The sequence below is a fragment of the Tiliqua scincoides genome, chromosome 13, assembly GCF_035046505.1.
Source record: "Tiliqua scincoides isolate rTilSci1 chromosome 13, rTilSci1.hap2, whole genome shotgun sequence".
Taxonomy (NCBI): Eukaryota; Metazoa; Chordata; class Lepidosauria; order Squamata; family Scincidae; genus Tiliqua; species Tiliqua scincoides.
Genome location: NC_089833.1, coordinates 15,143,667 through 15,161,883, shown reverse-complemented (window position 1 = coordinate 15,161,883; position 18,217 = coordinate 15,143,667). Strand labels below are relative to the sequence as shown.

The 18,217-nt window shown below is 47.7% G+C and overlaps 1 protein-coding gene across 1 annotated transcript in view; it reads right to left on the bottom strand.

Moving 5' to 3' along the window:
• Positions 1–2,876: 2,876 nt before the first annotated feature.
• The window catches only part of SDK1 (sidekick cell adhesion molecule 1), a 478,937-nt gene continuing 463,596 nt past the window's right edge, over positions 2,877–18,217 (bottom strand). The window contains exons 42-45 of the mRNA XM_066640872.1: positions 17,075–17,212; positions 13,931–14,102; positions 10,960–11,089; positions 2,877–3,206 (exon numbers count right to left, since the gene is read on the bottom strand). Coding sequence (XP_066496969.1) covers positions 2,934–3,206; positions 10,960–11,089; positions 13,931–14,102; positions 17,075–17,212 — 713 coding nt within the window. The 3' untranslated portion in view covers positions 2,877–2,933. The remainder of the gene's footprint in view (positions 3,207–10,959; positions 11,090–13,930; positions 14,103–17,074; positions 17,213–18,217) is intronic.

Genomic DNA, 18,217 nt, shown 5'->3' with positions numbered 1-18,217 from the left:
GAGTTTGCACGAATGCACAGTTGGCCGCTGTTGGGAGGAGGCAGAATGGGTGAGATGGGCCTCCACTGCACCCGGGCAAGGCAGTTTTTTCCATTGTTGCACCTGTGGGAAGGCTCAACACACTTGCCTAACTGAGCAGCGAAGACCTTGGCATGCTTTCTCAGCCATCACCACAATCGAGTCACACAATTGCTGGCCCGCCTCTCAACAACACTAGGACTGCATGGGGGATAGGCACCGTGGAAGCAAGTGTTCACAATTTCATCTAAAAATTCAGAATCTGATTGAGACAAAGAAAAAAATCAAACTGAAATAGGGAGGGTAAAGACATAAAATTGAATCATTAAAGCAATGTCCTTATGGCTTTGTAGACCAGCAGAAAGGTAGAGGAAGCCTTCTCTCCATGTTTGGTGTTTCTTTCCTTGTCTTCACATTAAACTTCCACCGGAAGCCCAGCTCAGCAGCTGTGAGGAAGGGGCCACCCTTTCTCTCTCTCTCTCCAGGCTTCTTAGCACCGATGTCATCGCACTTTGCTCAGTTGCAGAAGTGGTACCTGGAATTGTGGATTGGGATCTTGGTTCCAAAGCCCCCTTCACTGGAGAGAGTATCTCATTCAGGGAAAGCTGACGCAGACATGAACAAACTACCCTGGTATTTAAGATGTGAATGTGATACATGGAAAGACACTTATTTTAAGGCTTGCTCTTCAAATTCCCGGCTTTGAAATCTGGAATTAGCAGCACTCTGACATTCAAGGCCACCTGTATTCACCATTCACTCAGCTCTGTCAGCTGTTGAGAAACAAGAAAGTTCCACTGTGTGCAATTTTTTTTTTGTTTCCTACATCAGTAGAAAGCATATCTCAGGTGAGAGGGCAGGGAAACCTTGTATGTTGGTGCCCTAGGGACAACCAGCCCCAAAGAGACCTCTGTGTGCAAGTCAGGGGGGGTGTGCTGCAGACTCTTACTGACTGACTATCCAGTCTGTATGTCTATAGTGAAAGGGATGCAATTGGCCATTCAAATGTTTAATAGCAGGTGCAAGCAATGTTGGGAAGAAAAATTCGGCAAATAAAAGCAGTGTTGACAGGGCTGTACCAATCCCATTCCTCACCTGTCCTGAAAGGGCACAGGTACAAATAGCCCAGAGCCTGTCTTAGCCTTGCAGGAAGAGGCATTGGAAGGGAATGGAGCAGAGCAGTTAACTTGCTCCTCTCCTGCGTGCACAGAGCAGTGTTCATCTTGGGGCTGTGCTGCTGCAGCTTTGGAGAGGATGTTCACCAGCACTTGCAAGTCCAGTGTTTCTGGAGGAACACTTGTTTGGGGGGCAGGCACAGCAATTCCAAAGATGCAATGTGTTGACAATGGCTTTTCTGCCTGAAGACAGTTGTCACGTGACTTCTGTCAAGCCTGGATGGCTAGAGTGGGATCAACAGCTCCCCCTTGAACTCACAACCCAACAAGAAACATAATGGGCTTTGAGGAAGAGATGGCCCCACCCTGGTGGGTCAAAGACAGGGCTGTGCACAACAGAGAGGAGAACAAAACAGCCTCTTGCACAGAAAGCTGTGACCAGCTGTGCACTGAGGCAGCTTGGAAAAAAAACAGACAAGAGGTAATTTGCAACCCTGTGGATTTTTTTTTTTAAAAAACCCACTTTAGCTTCTTTCAGAGATGTGTGGTTGTTTTTCTCACCCACACAGTGGAGCAATTGTGAAAAGGCACCTGTGGACACCAAAACAGCTCACCCACTAGTGTATGATGTGTCTTTGTATTTAGAAAAAAAAATCATTAAAAATATACATTTTGTTTAAAAAAATCAAAGAAATCTGGTGATGAAATCAACATGGACTTTTTTGTTTGTTTTAAACAGAGCTGCAGAACAGGGTCCCATCAGCACAGCAGTCAAAAAGGGTCAGGTGGGGTGGGCTGGTCTCCTTTACACGGAAGGACACCTTTGGAAAACAGAGATGTGCCATTCGGCCTGCGTGTTCTCCCTGCCAGTTCCCAACGGACGCCCTCCTTGCCTGTGTCTTCCTGGGTTGCTGTCTGCCTTTTGAGATTTACAATGGACATTGGCACATGCAGTCTACAAAGAAGGAATCAGACCCACAATGAGAGCAAAACTGTCAGCATTTCATCCCCAGTTGTTTTCACCTACTGCCATCCATGGTGCTTTTAAGCTGAGGTGTCTTGCAGAAACCCTGGAGAGGGGAATATTTTTAGGAACACAACAAGCTCGGTTGGAGCCGAATAGAAATGAAGGCAAGAGATAGTTGATCAAACACCACCAGGAGTGAACCTTGCAGGCATGGGGAGAGACATGACATTGAGACAAAGCGATTTGGCTGAGTGCTCTGAAGGCAGAAGCAGCAAGGAGAGAGAACGGTGTGGGGAAAGACACATTCCTAGAGTTCCCTCCTCCTCTGGGTGTGTGTTTCCTAACTGACCTGCGTGATATGAGAGGGGAGAGCGTGTTGGGTGATTGTACGATGTCACCCTCAATTACATCACAAGAGTGTGACTTGTCCACAAGTGTGGAATTCATCTCCTTGCTTGAGAAAGGGGGGAAGGGACCCACAGCAGGCTGCTTCCCAAAGCAGCATTACAAAACAACTTTAAAAAATCCCCTTAAATTATATTCCAAAGTGGTTAAAATTGTCAGTTTTTGATCAGGCGTGGGGGAGTGGTTTTTAAAACAATCAAAGCAAGTTCAACGAGTCCCACTCTGCATCTTGGAGTTGATTGTCTTGGGGGGGGGGGAAACAGACATTCACGTTTACATCCATTCTACCCTGATAAGAGGAAATTTACCCACAGTTCACTGGACCCGCCACACACACAACCCAAAGCTGATGGGGCTGCTGCAGATGGCGGCCTTCCAAACTCTGCAGGCTGCCGAGCTTTGTGGTTGCTGCTCTTTTTCCCCCAGTGTCAGACGAAGGAGGAGAAACCTGTCACTGGAGTCCGTGAGCCTGGTGCAGACTGTCCTGTTGGGGTGTACACCCCTCCTGAGCTCTGCGTCGTGATGACAGTCTGGAAGTAAGGATCTGGCTCGCTTGCCACGCACTCCTCGTACAGGTACGGCGTCGGGTGCTTTGTGCCTTTCTGCTGCCGCTTCCACGAATTGTAGTATGTGGGGTCGCTCATGTAATGGTTGACGAAAGAATGCTTGGGCAGCTCGTCTTCATAGTCTGAATCCGTTGCCTGCGGTTTGAGAGGCAGAGAGCGCGTGAGAACTGGTGCTACTGGAGTCAGTTTTAAGCAATGCCTGAAGAAAGAGGGACCGTTGGCCTATCTGTTTAACCATCAGATTTGCAAGTGCAGGAATCAGTTTCTCAGCTTCTCTTTATGGAAGCTGCACTGAAATTTTGAGAAAGTGGGATTTGAAACAAGTTTCAGGGATCCTCTGAAGAGGCATATTGGAGAATATTATGAGTTTCTAGTAAGACAAGTGAGTCCTCCTCATCAGTGGGGCTCCTCATCAGTGGGTTTGGAACTCATGGATTTGACTCGATGTGTGTTCCAAACCTGTGTCAGGAGGACACACAGAGGACCTCTGGATGCTATTGAAAGTGCATTCCAGTTGCATCTAAAAGTGTCTTGAGATGCGCAGAGGTCCTCTGGCTTCCCAAGAAACCAGAACTGCCTCTCAAAGGCCTTCTGAGGCACAGAGAGGCTGTGCAGGGAGGTCCCACACCTCAGGACATCTCTGGTAGTGACTGGAAGACACTTCCGGTCATCCTCTGTGTATCCCCCAATGGGTACTGAGGTTCAGCCTGTGTATTCTTACCAGCCTCTCCTGTGCTATAGTATAATCTTTAAGAATCGCCAAGACTGCTCCCCTAACTTGGACACTGAGGGCCAGCCCAGACATTCAGCGGAATTGACTGACACAGCTTGTCCTGGATTAGGGACACAGGAAACCGTTCCCTAGTGAGTCAGACTATTGCCCGTCCTGATCATGCTCACGTACACAGCCTGGCACAACTCTCCGAATTTCAGACAGACTTCTTTCTCAGCCCAATCTGGAGCTGCTACCAGGGCCTCCTGAGGGACAGTCTCATTTTTGTTTTGCCATTTTAAGACCACAGGGGTTTGGGGACACCATGTTTGAATACCCTCCCATATAAAAATTCCTCCCTGCACATAGAAAAGTAGTATGTCAGAGTAAAGGGCTTATCCTTTTTGGTATAGAGAATTTCCCAGTGTTCTGTACCCTGGGGGTTGGGTCTGTCTTCCCTCCCCACCCCATCAGTGGTACTTGAGAACCAATCCCTGAGATAGCCATATTGTAACCAACCTGTTGCCCTGCTCTCTTTGAACACCAGAGTTAAGCAGCAACATGTTTCATTTATAACGTATTTTAGCTGCCTTAAAAACACATTTTTTAAAATGCGAAATCTGCAGGTTACAGTTTGAAATGCATAAAATCAATTCTCACTTTGCAGCTGCCTCTGTAATAAAACATTCAGCAGTCAGGTTTCAGCAGTGGATTAAGGGCACTCTTTAACAAGCTGCGTGATAGCTGTGTGTCTGCACTGGGGATCAAAAGAAGGTAAAGGGGGGAAAACACACACACACACACACACACACACACACACACACACACACAGCCCACATTTCTGATTGGGAAAGGAATAATGGGTGCTTGAAAAACGCTCAAAGAAAAGTGTCTAATTGGTATTGAAAAGTAAATCTACACAATCTGTATGGAGCTGCTTTTAGAACCTCTATTCACCCATAACAATGAAACCAACCATGGATGCTGTCGACCAAATACTGTGTTAGTATAAGCCTTGGTCATGAAACCTGGATTAATGACAAATATTCAGTACAGCTCGTCCTTAAAATGACTACTGCCAAGCTATTTCTGTACATGGTGTTTTACAAAGTACAAAGGGGCCCTGTCTCGAGCAGCTTACCATCTATACTTCAACACAGGGGAGGCACTGAAATGAATGAAACAGAGGTGCAATGATTTTGATCCACTGGAAGCAGTGCTCCGATGCAGATGCCTTAAGTAGCAGCGATTGGCCTTTTTAAAGGATCTTAAACCTGGATCACTTCCTATCTTGGGGAGGCAGGGATCAAATGTGGTGCTGAAAAGCCCCCTTGATGTCATAGTGAACCAAGTTTATTTCCTTTTAATTAGCATTTGGGTCCTCCAAAATCAAGCACTCAGAGTCCTGAGTACTCTGTTTCATAGGACAAAGGAGCCACACTAACAGTTTGATCAACCCCATCTTTCTTTTTCCAGGTTTTTCTACACCTCTGGTCTGGTCACTTGCAGAAGCCATGACCCTGTCGGGATGCTACCTTTGGTAGGAAGGCCTGGAAGAAGAGACTCTCTCTTGTGTGCAACTGAACTCCATCAGAAACTGGTGAGGAAAATGGTGAAGGCAAAGAGCTGGTTCCTGAATTTGCTTCCTGTTGCTTTTTCTGGAATTTTTCTTAGACTGAGCCATTATTATAAAATCTGTGTTTGTCAGAAAAGGCATAAATGGATTTTTTGGGGTTTTGGATTAAGGAGAATTGTTGTCAGTCCTGTGTGGAGATGCCCAGGGTTGAACCTGGGCCATTGTGCTTGCCAAGTAGGTGGTTGGTCCCTGAGCCCCAGCCCTGAACAGACAAGGGCCGGCTGTGGTCCCAGCAGCAGGCACAAGAGGTGGAGTTCGAGAGCGTTGCCTAAGAGGACAGGATCCAACCACCTTGTTGAAGGTAAGTAGGCTGGTGCCAATACGGGTGACTGCCTAGGCCAGCAGTTCCCAAGGTTGTGTTGCAACACCCTAGGGTGCCACAAGGTCCTTGCCAGGGCATCATGAGTCGCCCACTGCCAGGCAGGGAGACCACAGCAGGACCCTACAAACAGCAGCAGGAGGCTCTGAGCGGTGGGGAGAGCTGCAGTGTGCAAAAACCCTGCTCTGGGAAAAGCTCTCCTGCCCATCCTGACCCTCTTGCCATGATTCTGAGGCCTGCAGCACCTTTTGAACCCAGAAGTGAGTGGCGGCTGATGTCACTGCATAATATGTTTCGTGACATCCCCACTTTCTTCCAGGTTCTGAGGGCATCGTAAGCTGGATAAGCTTGCGAAGTGCTGGCCTAGGCTGTATGTTACCTTGAGTTCCAGGATGAAAGAAAGGCTGGATGTGGATGATGGTGAAGGAACAAAGAGCCAGCAGGCAGCTGAAGAGGGTGGCAACCCCTGTACACAAAAGTGGCATATTATCATCCAGCGCAGGGATGAGTTGGCAATTACGCAGTGCGCCAGGTGGAACTAAGGAGATTCTGGGAGCCCCAGTTCTGGTGCTGATCACCCAGGGATGCTGGAACTTTATTCCTCCCACTGTCCCCTCCATTATTACCCAAATTGCTCCTACAATGGGATTGTGCTTTAGAGTGGCCATATTATTTTTAATGATTCTAAACTATTGACTAAATGGAAGTGCTGCAGGGCCATTTTCAGCTTGGCTGTGTGGCGGGCGCCCTTCCCCGCAACAGGAGGCTGGTTGCTGCGGCAACAGCAGCGGCCTGGAATTTGTTTGAAGGTATGGCTAGATTAGAAATTGACAAGCAGAGGTGCGCGGATGGCTGTGAAGCCACAGTATAGACAAAAATGCTTGACATTTTGAAGTATTTTTATTGGGAAGATGAAAGAAACAAATGCTATTAGGGGACAAATTAGAGACTAGTGGGCTAGTTTAGTTTAAGGCTGGCGTTACAGGGAATTTAAACACAGTCGCGGCGGTCAACTCTTGTTTGAAAAGGGCTGCAGCAAAAGCACTGTGTATTTATTTATAACTAGCCGTGGAAAGCACAGCTGCACACATTCAAGCTTTTCAAATGACCGCAGTGGGAATCAGCACAGTCTTGGTGTCATCGCATCAAACCAGGGTGGAAATGGGTAGTCCTGCCCCCTCCACCTCTGTTCTCCAGTGTTCTTCCCATCAGGATCTCTTCCCCCCGGAATTACTGAATTCCAGTACAACAAATTCCAGAGGGTCTGCTGTGAACAGAAACACTCCCAAGTTTTGAGGTACCATAAATTCGTTGGTTTTCAGGGCACTGTAAGTCTCTTTGTTGTTTTTCCATCTCATTGGAAGCCCAAACTGCCTATCGGTCTGCAGAGCGTTGGTCTAGAGCCAGTTTTTGTCACACCATTTGCAACACGATGGTGTGGCCAAGGATTGAGCAACTTTCAGCAGCCGGGACGAGCAGCTCGTTGGAGCAGTTCTCTTTCAACCTTCTTTTATCCCAGCATCATTATCTTGGTGCTCTCTCTCTCTCTCTCTAACCATTACCAAGAAGCATTATTTATGTGCATGGCTTAGCCTCGTTAAAAAATACCGCTATTTATGTTGGACGGCACCCAAAATGTTAAGACCATTAAGCTTTTGGCGTGGCGGCAGTGTGGTTGATATAGGATCATGGTTATGATCATGATATAGGTCATGATATAGGTCATGATATAGGTCAACAATGGTTCAGGGCAAAAAGACAGGTTGCCTTGGCAAGGATCTGCTGAGGTAAGGTAAATATGGGGGGGGGGAGAAGGACTGCAGCAGGGGGGACTTAACCCTTCTCTCTACTGCCAATGCAACTGTTCCACCCCCATCAAGTTTATTTCTCAAAGCCCAACTGTGGCAAAAGGGCCGAGGTGGAGGGGTCCTTTGCAGGGGAGGAACCAGTGACAGGAGAAAGCTTCAAACACCATCTTCTGCCAGTTCTTCCCTACACAGGCCTTGTCCCCACACCAGCATTTTGGGGAGGACGTAGGAATGCCACCCTTGCCTTGCAGTTGTCCTACGTACATCTTCCCTCAAATGAGGAGGGCTTTCAAGACGGCTGGCTAATCAGAGTTTCACTGTGCGTCCACATCCTCCAATATTTGGTGGAGGAATACAAGTGTACACTTTGCCTGCAGAGCAAGCAGTGCTGTGGGTAATGAATAAGGAAAACTAACGAACTGCCTGTCCATTCTGATGTGATGTGATGTTCTTCTATAAATTGCTCCTGAGCTGCAAAACAGCAACTCCTGGACCCTGAAGCGCAGAGCGGGACTCTTGGACTTCAACCCCTGCCAGGGAGAATCTCTCTCAGACCTTTGGTGACCCGGGAAGACATGCGTGGGGTTGTCCTGTGTCTCCAGCTGCCAGGCCCAGCTGGGGTTTGAATCAAATATATTCTACTTTGTGCCTGTTACAGTGAGTCACACGAAGCTACAGTCTGGGGGAAGAACAGGGGAGTATATGGACCTCAACAAGTGGGAAACCCTGGCCTCTGAGCGCAGGCTGTGCAGCATGGCCTTTCCCAGTTTGAAGAGACACTTGGCTAACAGTCTGAGGCAAAGAGGCAAAGAAGGAAGGCCCATAGCCAGGGAGACAAAGCAGGGACAGACTGCACTTGCTCCCGGTGTGGAAGGGATTGTCACTCCCGAATCGGCCTTTTCAGCCACACTAGACGCTGTTCCAGAACCACCTTTCAGAGCGCGACACCAGAGTCTTTCGAGACTGAAGGCTGCCAACATGACCTAGCCTAGTGCACTAGTCCCAAGGGAGCCTACCCAGTCCAGCATTCTGATTCTCACAGTGCCCCTTCCCCAGCAGTACATGAACCTCTGGTGCTGGGTTGCAGCCACGGTACAAGTCAATGGGACATGGCAAAACTTTCCATCATAGCAGCAGCTGAGGTATCTTAAAAGCACAAGGATAAAGATTTTAAGGGGAAACTTATCAAGCTGATTCTGGCCTTGGAGCCATTATGCATTTGAGTGCAGGAAGTTCTGTCAAAGGAAAATAGTCCTCTGACAGCTCTGCTGTACAAGAAAGAGCACCTGCCAAGCCCTCCTCATGGTAGAGGATCTTTTCCTCTTAGAGAGGAAGTGGCTGAAATCCTCAGGTAAGCAAAGCTCAGCACAGTTCCCCCTCTGCAGTGCTGCCTTTCCCTAACAGAAAGTGAAGAAAGCAAAACAAAACGACACCCAGAAACAGAGCAGGAAAAGAAACAGATGCTTTCTAACTGAGAATAAAATTGTGTTGTGCTAAAGCCACTTTTCCCAGGATGATCAAAGGAGCCTGCAGCCTTTGTCCCGCCTCTGCTGGGTGTCTGTTAAGATTTCCTCCAAGCAACTATAAGCCTCCAGAGACAGACAAGTGCTGAAGAGCCAACTGGAGCCTCACTGGCTATCAATGCCCCCAGGGAAAATGGGAACTTTATTTTGCTTGCCACACCAACGTGGTCATTGTGTTCACAGCAAGCGGCTCAGTTTTGTCCTGCGTAGGAAGCTGTGGGCGGCGGGCGCCTTCACAACAAGGGCAGAGAAGAATTGGTGAAACGGGAGAACAGATCGCGCTTGGTGACCTCCATCTATGTGGTGTCGTCACGCTGAAGTCGCCTCAGGCAGAAGATGGTCATTATGCACCATCAGGAACTGGCATGCGGCACTCCTGACATGAATAGCAAAAAGGCGACACGGCACAATCCATATTTATGCTCAGCACGCTCTGCTAATGGCAGGTTTAATTCCAGGTTGTCACAGAGAGAGGAGCAGAGGCACTGCAAGTGTAATCTCAAGATAATGTGTGCACATCACAAAAGACTGGCTGGAGATGGTACAACAAGCAACGCCGCCTCCCCGGCACGTTGGTCAGAGGGCAGCGCAATGCAGCAAGCTGCCCGGGGAAATTAACGAGAGGTGCCAGGCAGGTAAACGAGAGGAGGCCTCTGCCAAGGAGCAGCAGAGAACGTGCCCTTCTCCTCCCTGCCCTGCGTGCTGATCTTGTTCCTCCCCGGATTCTCGTTGCTGAAGGTCTTATCTCTGAAAGGCTGCTGCTTTCTGGATTTCAGCAAAGGGGATGCTTCTGCAAACAGGTTTTGCTTCCTGTAGGCCTCCCTAAATGCCCCTCTTGAGCCTCTCCTATTACTGGGGTCCAAACTGCAAGCATTTGACGCAGGCAACACAAAGCAGGCCAAAGAGGAAACAGAGGACAGACCCAGCCTGCGCCATTTTCTCTGCACAGAATTGTTGAGTTAAAACCCCCAAAGATGGCAGAATCCCATTATGAGGCTGGAACCATCCTCTGAAGCTGCAGTTCTCCAGCATTTGCACTCCAGTTTCCTTCTGGTTTTTTTTAACCACCTAGTGGATTAGGCATGGCCAGCTGTTGTGAAACATCTGGGAAGCTGCAAAGAAAGCTGGAAGCAACTCCCAAGACAAAAATTCCTGTCGCAGAAGAAAGAGGCTTGTGGCAATTCTTGCGCTCCCCAAAGGATTCCTTAACATCTGCCCCAAGTATCCTGGTGCACAAGAGGGCATTTGAGTATTTTGGTCTCACAGGTTTTGCCTCTTTAATGCTCTTCACATTTCCCCCCTGAATGTGCCTTAAGTGGCTATGGTTTGTCACCCCTGCTACCAACTGCAGCAGTGGCATGATGTGCTTAAGGGGCTGGTATGACCCCCCCCCCGGAGGCTTTAGTAACAAGTGGGGGGGGTGCCTCCCTTTCAGTCTCACAAGAACTCCCACTCTGGAACCAGATTTATGGGAGCCACTCAGTCCAGCAGAACCAGCACTCTCCTCCTGCCCTGTTCGCTCCCCCTGCAGCGAACTAGACTTCTCCCAGAACTAGCTACTGCTCCACCTTGGACCTAAAACTTCACCACACTGAGACTGGAGACAGAGTAGTTTTCATCCTCCGAAAGCTCAGTGCTGTGAACACTTTTCTTAATGTATCTTAAGAAAAGTTACCTTATTTCTCTGGAGCCAAACCAGTCTTAGGTTTGCTGGCTGGGAAGTTATCTGCTTCTTCTCTTGCTTTTCTCTGGGGCTTCTTTACTCTTATCCTGACAAACTACTGCACACATCCTATAAGCCCAGCTTTGCAGCCACAATTTGTCCACAGATGAACAGCCCCACCCCATTCTCTGGCAGTTACTACAACTACTGCAGGGATCTAGACTCACATCTGATTCCGAAGCATCGAGGGGTTTCTCAGTGAGCGCCACACTTTCGGTCAGTACTGCTCCATTGTACTTGTTACAGATGTCCTCGTCGGAATAGTGCAGCCCTCCAGGGCTTGGGCGAGGAGGAGATCTGGAGACATCCAAAGAAATAAAGTTAGGTGCATGACAGCCTTTTTCCTGCTCGCAGCCAGAACACACACAACGTGTGTGTGTGTGTGTGGCGATAAGCTCAAGCAGGCGATAAGCCCACAGAGGCGATAAGCTCAAGCAGGAGTCCAGGTTTACCCAGCTGGTATACCTGGGCTCCAAGTCGAGAGCCCAGGTCTAGCGGCCTGGTTGACCTGGGCTCTGAAGGTAGTGCTCATGGCCTCCTCCCAAACAGACACTGGATTCGCACCAGGTTCTAAGGAGATTCAACTCTCAGAAAGCTGGGAGGATTCAGCTCAACCAGGTAGATTCCATACATTCAAATCTTCTGTACCTTGCTTTTTAAAAGTAATGAATATTGTAAAAAAAAGAGTGTTCCAATGACTAGTGTATTTGACTAGCATATCTCTCCTCTTGCTTTGATGTAAAATAAATAAATTTTATTGTAATATGTATCACTGCATCAGCAATGTGTCATTGACAAATGCTATGTAGGTGCTATATAGTTGCTAGATAGGCACTATATAGGCACTAAATGGGCACTATGTATACGCTGTATAGTTGCTAGATAGGCATTATATAGGTGTTAGATAGTTGCTAGATAGGCACTAAATGGGCACTAGGTAGGCGCTATATAGTTGCTAGATAGTTGCTAGATCTGTTTGATAGTTGCTACCTGTTAGATAGGTGCTAGACAGGCATTAAAAAGGCAATATGTAGGTGCTATGTAGGCGCTAGATAGGCGCTATGTAAGTGCTAGATAGGTGCTAGATAGTTGCTATGTAGGTCTTAGCGCTAGATAGGCGCTATGTAGATGCTATGTAGTTGCTAGATAGGCGCTATATTATTATTATTATTAACAGTATTTATATACCACTTTTCAACTAAAAGTTCACAGAGAAAAATCAAATAACTAAATGGCTCCCTGTCCCAAAAGGACTCACAATCTAAAACTATGCCAAGGAATATCAGCAGACAGCCACTAGAACAGACAGTGCTGGGGTGAGGTGGGCCAGTTACTCTCCCCCTGCTATAAAAAGGAGGTAGGTGCTATAGGTGCTAGATACGCATTAAATAGGCACTATGTAGGTGCTATGTAGTTGCTAGACAGGCGCTATGTAGGTGCTAGATAGGCGCTAGATAGGCGCTAGATAGGTACTAAATAGGCACTATGTAGGTGCTAGATAGGCATTAAATAATTGCTAAATAGGCGCTATATAGATGTTAGTTGCTAGATCGGCACTAAATGGGCGCTAGGTAGGCACTATATAGTTGTTAGATAGGCATTAAATAAGCAACATGTAGGTGCTATGTAGGCGCTATGTAGGCACTAAATAGGTGGTTAGGCACTAGATAGGCAATATGTAGGTGCTAGATAGGTGCTATGTAGGCACTATGTAGGTGTTAGGTGCTAGATAGGCACTAGGTAGGTGCTATGTAGGCGCTATGTAGTTTCTGGATAGGTGTTAGATAGGTGCTAGATAGGCACCAAATAGGCACTATATAAGCACTAGATATGTGCTATCTAGGCGCTAGATAGGTGCTATGTAGTTGCTAGATAGGCGCTAGATAGGTGTTAGATGGGTGCTAGATAGGCACTATGTAGGTGCTAGTTAGGCATTAAATAGGTGCTAGATAGGCATTAAATAGGTGCTAGATAGGTGCTATGTAGGCGCTATGTAGTTGCTAGATAGGTGCTATGTAGGCGCTAGATAGGCACTAAATAGGCATTATGTAGGTGCTATATAGGCGCTAGGTAGGCGCTATGTAGTTGCTAGATAGGTGTTAGATAGGTGCTAGATAGGCACCAAATAGGCACTATGTAGGCACTATGTAGGTGCTAAATAGGCGCGATGTAGGTGCTAGATAGGCATTAAATAGATGCTAGATAGGTGCTATGTAGGCGCTATGTAGTTGCTAGCTAGGCGCTAGATAAGTGCTAGACAGGCCTTAAATAGGCACTATGTAGGCGCTATGTAGTTGCTAGATAGGCACTAGGTAGGTGCTATATAGGTGTTAGATTGGTGCTAGGTAGGTGCTATGTAGGCACTATGTAGTTGCTAGATAGGCGCTATATAGGTTAGATTGGTGCTAGATAGGCATTAAATAGGCACTATGCAGGTGCTAGATAGGTGCTATGTAGGTGCTAGATAGGTGTTGTATAGGCACTCGATAGGCATTATATAGGTGTTAGATAGGCACTTTCAATACAAGTAAATACTACTTGCATCCCAGTGTTATGCTTTACTTTTGCAGGGTTGCAGGTCTGTGTATTGCACTGGTGTGTAAATGAAAGGATATCTTGCATGTTATTTCTAGGTAGGCAATACATTTTCCATGGCAAGCAGAGATGCATTTATTCTATGCCAATTTTTGTTACATTGCTTTACAGATAATGAATACATCTTTCAAAAAAAACAAAACCCACATTATTTTCTCATCATGAAATTTGGGGGAGTTTCAGGTATTTGATGTTTCTCCAGACTTATCATTGCCCCTCTTGAAAAAATAGTCCGTCCCCCCCCCACCTCTAGAATCCTGGCTACGGGCCTGCTTGTCACTGCAGGGAGAGAAATGTAAATTTCAGATCACCCATAAAGTGCTTCTTGGGATAAGTTCAGCACCATTCAGAAGAGATGTGGGATGAGGGTTCAGCTGCTGGGGTGTGCAGTGGATGGAGAGCTGTAACTGTCCTGGTTGCAAAAGGCTTTCTTAGACCTGTGTGAATGTATGCCTTGTTCTGATTTCTGACATCCGCTATGTGTGGCTTGTTGCTGAAGGGCCACCCACCTCTCCAAACAGCGCAGGGTTTGTGCTGTCTTACCTGGTCCCGTTCTTCTTGGAGAAAGTGTTTTTGACATTGAGGTGTCGGCTGTTGAGCTCCAGGGCCGTAAACCCCCCATTATCCAGCGTGACGGACTCTTCCACATTTGAGATGCTTTTTCCTGGGGACAAACGGCGACAGAATGAGCACAGGCAAAGGCCCTGCCAGGGCTCTGCGTGGAGACAGAGAGAAAACCGCCAGTTTCAGACATTTCATCCTTTCTCTTACAAGGTCTTATCCCATAATACAGTTTGTCACAGGGATTTGGTACAGTACACTGGTTGTTGGAGTCTACCAAAGCAACAGTTCAATTCACATTCTAGGAATGAAATCTTTTATCAGGCCATCTTCAGTAGTGTACATTCTTTTTCTTTTTTTAGGGGTGTGTGTGGGGGAGAGTAGGAGCAAGTTTCCCAAGAACATGAAGACAGAGGTGGATCTGGAGCAAAACGAGATTAAGGGCTGTGGTGTTTCTAAGCCTAGTAGCTTGCCACAGTGTGCTCTCAAGGCAAAGAACCCCCATCTAATTCATGAGACTTTAATGTACAGTGAGCCTTCGGTATCTTCAGGGAATACATTCCAGGACTGCTTGCAGATACTGAAATCCATGGATAATTAAATCTGTGGGGAGGGGGGGAGGGAGGGAGGCTGGTGCTGCGCAACAATAACTTACTTGGGGGCCACACCCAGCCATCCAGATGTCATGTTGGCCTCCTGGCCTCCCCACATGGCCAGGAAGCACTCTGAGGCATGGGCTAGACATCTGCAGATGCTCACATCTGCAGAGGCCAAGCCCATGGATAAGGAGGCCCACTGCTGATTTCAGTGGGATTCATTCCTAAGAGATCATCAGAGAGGCTGCAGCCTGAGCTACCTACTGCAGACTGACCAGTGGGAATTACTTCTGAGTAAATATGCCCAGGATGCTGCTGTCGGATGTGTTGCTGCTACTCATTTCCTTTGGATTGCACACAGTGGTAGTATCTGAGGCCTGTCTCGAGAGGCTACCCACCTGGGGCTGATAATAGCACTGAATGTACAGCAGGGGCTAGGTGGGTGCTGGCACTAGTGTTTTCACACAACCCTTATAAGGCAAAGAAGAGACCACAGAATCCAGTGGCAAAGTTGGTTAAGGTGTCACATGAGAAGGGACTGGGACAGGGTGGCTATTTAAACCAAGATGGCTCTTGAGAAGGAGGACAGAAGCTGGATGTGAAATGGAGGGCACAGAAGGCTGTGTATTCTGGTTCTGTGAAGGGGGAGAGTGGCAGACATATGACCCTTCTGTCTCTCTAAAGGCAGAACATCTCATCCACTGGAGGAAGGCAAATGGTGTGCCAAAGCTCATGCCACAGATCCAACTGCACAAATTGCCCGGCCAGTTAATCAGAGGCTGTAGCACAGAATCTGTGGCCCATTCATTCCTCACCAGGATCAATATCCATCTGGCAACTGTAGTCTCGTACAGGGTATTGTGCATGACAGGCCATTTGACTCGGTCACCCAAGTGGGGGGTGCCCTGCAACTCAAAGCCTCCCTTGGACTTCTGCTTGCATCTCTCCCCAGGTCTGGTGCTTTGAGCCCTGGATCATTTAAGTCTGGTGTCTTCTTCAGGAAAGTATTTTATCTCCAGTTTAACTGCAATGCTGCATTAAGCCCTGGGGCGCGAACACAGCTTCTCAGGAGGTGCAGGTCAGAGCTGCCTGTTCACGTCTGTCCTCCAGACAGAGCAGGAGGAGGGAGATGACAGATTTGTCTATGCTCCGTGCATAGGAATCCGTAATAGCATTAGCTTGGGAAAATGCCATGGCATTCATCTATTGCAAATCCCACCAGAATAAAACCTGATTTACTAATACTTGTTAGAAGTGAGTTTTTACTGAAAAAATAAATCCTTTTCCCAAGAGCTGAACTGCAGCTCCTTCCCATTCCATGCCCCCCCCCCCCAAATAAACTGTGCAGCATCACAGAGGCCAGGGCTGGCCCTAGCAACTGGAGGTTTGGGGGAAACACTGGCTGTTGGCATCAAAGAGTTAAGGCACCTGTCATAGATGCATGCAGGCTGGTGAAATGGCACACACCAGCAGCAGCACTTGAAAGGACTCTGGTGTCTCAGGAGGAAAGGGCAAAAAATTGATCTGAGAAGCTCCAGAAGCCAAGTTCAGGGTCTGCACAATGAATATTTAAACACCCCTCGCAGCTGCCGGAGAGAAAGACTGCCGGAGACTGAACCTGGGATATTCTGCGTGCAATGTGGGGGCGCTAGGGTTGAGCTATGACCCCTTCCCACGCTCCTTTCGGGTGTGCCTGCCACTGTATCCTTCCCCTTGTGGCTTTTCCTCCTTTTAAAATGTGGCATCTCCAATGGGGGTCTTTCTCTTGCTTTGCTCTAACAAGCAGCCGGTTTGAGCCTGGTCTGTAAATGCCATGAAATAAGGCAGTAGAATGGACAGAGGGATCTTCTTTTAAGGCCCTTCTGTGTCAGAAACTCCCTGCAAACAGAGAACCAGTGCAACAAGCAAAGGCTGGATAAGAATCCTTGTCCCTGAAGTGTTACCTTTCTGCCTGCAAAGAGCTTTTATACGGGGGAGAGAATTCTGAAATAATTTTCTCCCATGCATTGTATAAAGTGGTGCAATCCATTCTTCAAGTCACAGTGTTTCTTTTTTAATCTTATTTCTTTTTCTGTCTTTTATGTCCCATTTTTCAAAAGTAAAATATCCTTAAGGCCCCTCACAGTCACAATAAAATAACGTGTCATGTGAATTTAAACAGGCAGACATCGTAAAGCAGCAGGAAGATAAAGCCAGGCTTAAGACACAGCATAAACATGCCTGCTGGAACAGACCTGGCCTTTGTTGCCTACCTCACAGCTATCTATGAAGTGGTCAGTTGCCCCTCTCTTGGGAAGCCAGCCCACATTTGGGGCACTGCAGCTGGAAAGCCCCACCCCATCTCTAGGACCTACCCTCTGTACATTTGCCAGTAGGGGCAATACAGTAGGCTCTTACGGTATGAGATGTGGCACTAGGGTCCAGACTTCTTATTCTCTGAGCCACCAAGACAGCTATGGGCAGGGGCACACAGTTTCTGCTCCATGGTGTGTGAGACCACTGGCAACCATTCAAGAGAGAGAGAGCTCACCTGGGTTGCAGCTCCTGTATTTCTTGGTCTGGCTGTGCAAGATCAGTGCAAATACCACCAGCAGGATTAGGATAAGGCTGCAAAGCGCCATCACAAGCAGAAACCACCACTCTTCATAGAAAGGAGAGTCTGTGTGAGCTGCATGGAGAGGAGGAGGACAAATACAGTGTTATCAGTGGGGTGGGGCTCCGAGGGGTAGCAGAAATGGACAGAGGTGCTTAGGTTCTACTTTAGGATGCTGCAAGCCAACATGGAGAACCCAAAATGCAAGTAATGGTCAGATGCCTGTCTGAGCCTCTCAAGGAGATAAGCTGTTCTCTGCTGGTGCTTCTCAACAAAACCCATTTGTGTTCTCTAAGCTGCAACCGCTCAGCTTGGTTGTGGCTACGGAGACTGGGCGCCACTCTGACAGCCGGATTAATTAATTACAGACAGACACAGGTCATCATTCAGAGTGACAGGAGCCCGCAGTCCTTTGCTTCCTGCATTCCTGTGGCTTCCCACAGAAAATGCCTTTCTTTCACTTGGCCAATTTGGAGTGTGCATCAGAGCATTGCGAGGAAGTGGATTAAACAGTTCTGCTCAAGCCGAGAACATACAATAATGCAATTTATTTGCGAGGAGTCGCACATATAGCTGTAAAGGCAACCGCAGCCTGCCCAGAAGAAGGGGGTGACGGGAGGACACTCCTGCAAAGTGTCCCTTTGCAAATGGGTGAAGCGATAGGAACAGGGAAAGGGTCCTCTGCTGTGTTTCTGAAGCGCCTCTCCGTCCTGCACACCTGCTCTTCCCTTGGGATGGAGGAGGACAGGGAGGTTCTGACTCTAAAATTGGAGCTGCCCTCCAATCTTAGGGGCCACCAGGGATAGTGAAGCAGGGCAGAGCAGGGAAATGAAGATAACTGTGATGATGGCAGCATTTTCCTTCCACTTTCCATTATACTCCTGCTAAATTGTACTTGAGTGTCTCGCACGAGGAGCGGAGAAAGGGCGAGAGGAGTGTTGAGTTGTTGTTTTTTAAAAGAGCACAGCATTGCCGGGCCTGCAGAAGACTTTGAATTTCCCCTCAGGTACCAAACTTTTTGAACCATGGAGATTTTTAAAAACTGTTTTTTCCACCTCCCCCCTTTTGCTGAAGCAGCAA